We start from the raw sequence: 4544 nt of genomic DNA, 5'->3' as shown, positions 1-4544 counted from the left end.
GCCGACACCAAGTCTCCTGACTGTTCTGTTCAAGTTAAATTAATGCCATGTGTGAAACCTTACGTCTGGGATTGTGTCATTTTTGCAGGCTTTGCTTTGTGGGAGCAAACAGTCGACACAGGTTTCCTGAGGAGAAAAAAAGAGGACATTATCCATCGTGCAGTTGCTCTGTGTCCGTGAGTCTCAGTGGTCACCAGAGGACAATACCTTGACTTTCTGGTAGGTCACTTCATCACAGCGGTTCCTGTTGATCTGTAGAACCGCTGACAGGCTGTGAATCACTCCTTTACCACTCAGGATGTTGGAGGAGTTGATCTGAGCATCGTTCACAAACAGCTGTAGCACAGACAAGAAGAGAGGGTGTGATCAGATGCACCTGGTCTCTGGGTGATGGGATCATCTGTCTCCAGATGCAGACCTTTCCGTCACGGGGGAAAAATCCCAAATGGAAGGAGAAACCCAGCAGTGTCTGTCTGTATCCTCCGGACTGCAGGTCGGTCTTTAACAGACGCTCCGTTGCCACCACGTGGTAACGAGTCGTATCCACATCCTGTTAGCAGCAACAAAATAAAAGCAGTTTGAATGAGTCTGAATTCATTTGTAGGTGTGGAACCACTGTCCACATCAAACAGGTACCAGAGCAGTTGCTGCCATTGTCTCCAGGTAGGCAGTGATGGCGGAATCTGTCGGCGCAAAGACTGTAAAGCCATTGGCCTGTTCGATCTCGGCCGTCAGGTTGTAATCCTGAACACAACACAGAGAAATCCAAGCTGTTAACAAGAATTCATCCAGAGTCAAAGCTGAGACCGTTCAGTTCTCTGTATACGTGTGTGTTCGTACGATGAGATACGATCTGAAGAGCGAGAACTCGGGCCTGAGAGCGAGCGTCGCCAGCAGACCTTCACTCAGCTTCCTGTCAGGAACCAGAACCTGAGGAGGAACACCAACAGAAAATTTGTCAGCCTGTGGCAAACAAGATTTGTTACCTCTTATTACCACTGCTAGCTTTGTACCTTATCAATGACGTGGATCAGTCCATTGGTTGCAGCGATGTTCGATGTGGTGATGGTCGCTCCCCCGACAACTGTGAGCTGACAGAACATGGACAGGGGAGAGTTTCAGACCCAGACTGTTCTCACAGATTCTCAGATAGATTAAATGACTTTGTCACAGATCCCAGCCCATGCGCTCAATCAGCAAAATGTTGGATCTAAAACCAGCCTTTAGTCTGGTCCTACAGGAAGGAGTGATATTACACCGTGGTAAACCATCACCTCTTTGGCTGTTGAAACTGGAAGTGTGGTCTTGAGAAGAGAAGTCACAGAGGAAACGTTGCTCAGGCTGAATAACGGGTAGTAACCCAGAATCATGTGATTTCTGTCAGATATGGCACAAATGGAAGCTGTTACACATGTTTAACTGAGACATTTAACTTCAGTTTGCTGATGTTCAGGCACTCAGCACTGCACTACACCGGTAAATAACAAAATATGGACTGAGCTGTGACCTAATGAGACTCGGCAGGTTGTCCGCTGTGGTCCAGAAGGTTCTGTCCTCTGGAGACATGTAATTGATGGCAGCTGACGACGGAACCAGTAGGGTGATGTTCTTGTCCGACAGGGACCGGGACAGACCAGAGTCCTGAGAGACAAAAGTATAAAGTCTGAGGCTGCTGGCACCACGAGGGCTAACCACGTGTCACAGTCTGCCTGTTACAGGTGGGTACACAAACCTAAACACTGATGGCACAGCTGCCGTTACACAGATGTAAATATGTGATCCACATTGCCATTTCACTGCAGTACAGACACGTTTATACACAAATGTACATCTGTGAATATGTTTTCATACATACGTAACTTGGTGATAAATGCTGTCATATTGTCATTTAGCAGCAGTCACATATGGCACTGTCATATAAACGCTGGTGTGACAGATACTCACAGCTGTCCAAGAGAAGAACTCCGAGGCATCTGGCAAAGCCACCAGCTCCTGGAATCATCACAACATTAAGCTCCGGGTCCACAGTCATGACACGACCACAGTGTCACATGTTCACATCTCACCTGTGCGACTGTACCATAGCATATGTGTCCATTTCCAACATATCCTTCGTCACAGACGCACGTCCACTGGGAGGACAGCAGCTGACAGCTGGCCTGGACACACAACATTTAGTTTGTCAACAACAGACGTTCCGTCCGACCTGTAAAAGTCCACATTTTCAGTTTCACTGTTTTTTTTCTGGGGAGTTTCTCCTGATCCGATTCAAAGGCCTAAGGACAGAGGCTGCCCTGTGAGGTGAATCTGTGATACTGGGCTGTAGAAATAAAATCTGACTTGACTTGAACACAAGTGTCTTTAGTCAAAAACTGGTTTCAGTTTCATAAACTAGAAGAAAATGTACTGTACTCACAAAGTAATGACAGCTTCCATCTGCAGTCACACACTGGTTCACAGCCTCACAGTGTCGCCCATCTCCTTTGTAGCCGGCTTTACATGCACAGTCACTCTGTACACACAAAAACACAAAACTAGGAGTCTGTTCAGGTCCCTGGAAACTTTCTCGTAGTTTCACCATTTGTTCTCCATTATAAGACTCAAGTCAAACTGCATTTATATATGTATTCACAAATCACCGCCATGGAACCTCTGCTGCACCCTGATAGCTGTGGTGTATCATCCAAATGTGTGTGGAAACGAAAGGCCCTTCTGATGAAACTCAGGTGGCCGTGGCAGCGCTCGGGCCACCTGCGCTCCACACATTCTTCTACATGGTTTATACCGACCTGTGCCCTGAGTGCACAGTGATAATCTGGGTCAACACTCACACATTAGGCTCAGCAGAACCAGTCTGACATGTTTGAATTGTCTGAGCCTGTTTAACAAGAGGTGTTCCTACTGGCCAGACCATCCTGCTGGAATAAAAAGATACTGAACGCACAGTCATCACACACACTGTTGGAATAATTTACCACTCATGTTGGTACCTCAGTGTGCACCTCGCACTGAGCTTCGTGAAACAGATGCTCAGATCTCCAGATGTCGTCTCATTATCATCCTGTTTTCTTCAGTGTCGACACTGATGCGGCGAGAGACGGTTTACCAGTCTGAGAAGCTGCCAGCAGCTGATAAAACAAATCTTAATGCAAGCAGCTCACACTAAATACATAACATTATACTGTAATTCCTGCTCACAGCACCCAAACCATGACGGGAACTGTAGTGCCAAAGACACCGCCTGCTTATTCAACCAGTGCTAAGACTGAAGCTCCTCTGTGACTTCATATCCAGACATTTACTGAAAACCTGTGAACACAACGGCCCTAGAACATATCGATCACCACTGCAAGCAAATTGGTGGCATTAAACTGATTATATCCTGTAAGTAAAGAGACGCTTCTGAACAAGCTCACTCATAAGGTCCCAGTGTAGTTCTTTAAAGTACCTGTCCAGGTCCGACGTAGATGCAGGTGGCGTTGCGGTGGCAGCCTCCTCTGTCAGCAAGGTCACACTTGTTAATTGGCTGACACTCGTCTCTGTCCTCCCTCCACCCACTCAGACACTGACACGAGTGAGTCCCCGGTCCAGTCTTCACACATTTAGCCTGCGGGGGCACAAAGTGCAGTCTTTACTTGCCGTCTCTGTGCAGATTAACACAACGTAAAGATGAAGTGGCCTCAAAGTACATCTTCAGAAGGAACTAGTGCCAGGGTATAAACAAGATGCCGGCTGCAACGTGTTGTGTCAGTGGAAGTACACGCACCGAAAGGTGCTGCTACATCAAACTGTAACATACATTCATGCTGCAGCCACCTCTGACAGGTGGGGCGCAGGGGTCCGACTCCACACAGGTGATCCCGTCACCTTGGTAACCACGTTTACACACACACCTGTAATAAACACAGCACAGACAGTGAATACCAGCTGTTATAATGACAGAACTTGTAGTAGGGATCCAGCCTTTTTCTGTCACAAGATCAACATTCCAGAAATCTGTGTCGAAAAGCCACATTTAAAACCTAAAGAGTGTATGGGAGTTCTGAGTGTGAAACCACGGATTAAAGCCCAGAAGGAAAAGCCATTGCATCAAACCAAGCCTGAGGAAGTCAGCATCTTACTCTCCCCACAGGTCGGACTAAAGCTTGGTTTTAGAGCCCGAGTGAAGAAACGTGACCCAGAGTTAAACCTGCGTGCGGTGGATGGTAAACTCACCTGGTGGCTCCCTGGCTGAAGTCACAGTCTGCGTGGGCATGACAGAACCGACCATGAACGCCGCAGGCCGCCGTCTGTTGCTCACAGAACCGACCGGTGAAACCCATCTCACACGAGTCCAGTTTACATTGCCCGTCGGAGTTTGGGCGATTGTCACACTGTCCGTGGATACAGGGACAGGCTGAGGGCGCACAGCTGAGGTTAGAACATTCTGATGTCACACCCACCTGTGTGATGTCATAAGGTGAGAGACTCAGACCTACTTCTGTCACAGTTTGGCCCATATTTGTTGGAGGAGGAGCAGTGCTGACAGCAAGAGCCGCTGAAGT

General features: G+C 47.8%; 1 protein-coding gene across 1 annotated transcript in view; it reads right to left on the bottom strand.

Annotated features, from left to right (window-relative positions):
• Positions 1 to 4544, bottom strand: part of stab2 (stabilin 2) — a 38521-nt gene that overhangs the window by 20025 nt on the left and 13952 nt on the right. The window contains exons 22-36 of the mRNA XM_020613436.1: positions 4479 to 4537; positions 4216 to 4396; positions 3800 to 3893; positions 3449 to 3607; positions 2417 to 2512; positions 2067 to 2159; positions 1945 to 1992; positions 1508 to 1641; positions 1275 to 1377; positions 1014 to 1091; positions 841 to 930; positions 637 to 744; positions 419 to 550; positions 208 to 336; positions 64 to 126 (exon numbers count right to left, since the gene is read on the bottom strand). Coding sequence (XP_020469092.1) covers positions 64 to 126; positions 208 to 336; positions 419 to 550; positions 637 to 744; positions 841 to 930; positions 1014 to 1091; positions 1275 to 1377; positions 1508 to 1641; positions 1945 to 1992; positions 2067 to 2159; positions 2417 to 2512; positions 3449 to 3607; positions 3800 to 3893; positions 4216 to 4396; positions 4479 to 4537 — 1567 coding nt within the window. The remainder of the gene's footprint in view (positions 1 to 63; positions 127 to 207; positions 337 to 418; positions 551 to 636; positions 745 to 840; positions 931 to 1013; positions 1092 to 1274; positions 1378 to 1507; positions 1642 to 1944; positions 1993 to 2066; positions 2160 to 2416; positions 2513 to 3448; positions 3608 to 3799; positions 3894 to 4215; positions 4397 to 4478; positions 4538 to 4544) is intronic.

The sequence above is a fragment of the Monopterus albus genome, unplaced genomic scaffold (genome assembly GCF_001952655.1).
Source record: "Monopterus albus unplaced genomic scaffold, M_albus_1.0 scaffold134.1, whole genome shotgun sequence".
Taxonomy (NCBI): Eukaryota; Metazoa; Chordata; class Actinopteri; order Synbranchiformes; family Synbranchidae; genus Monopterus; species Monopterus albus.
Note: the sequence above shows the minus strand (reverse complement) of the source record. Positions and strands in the feature narration are given on the sequence as shown.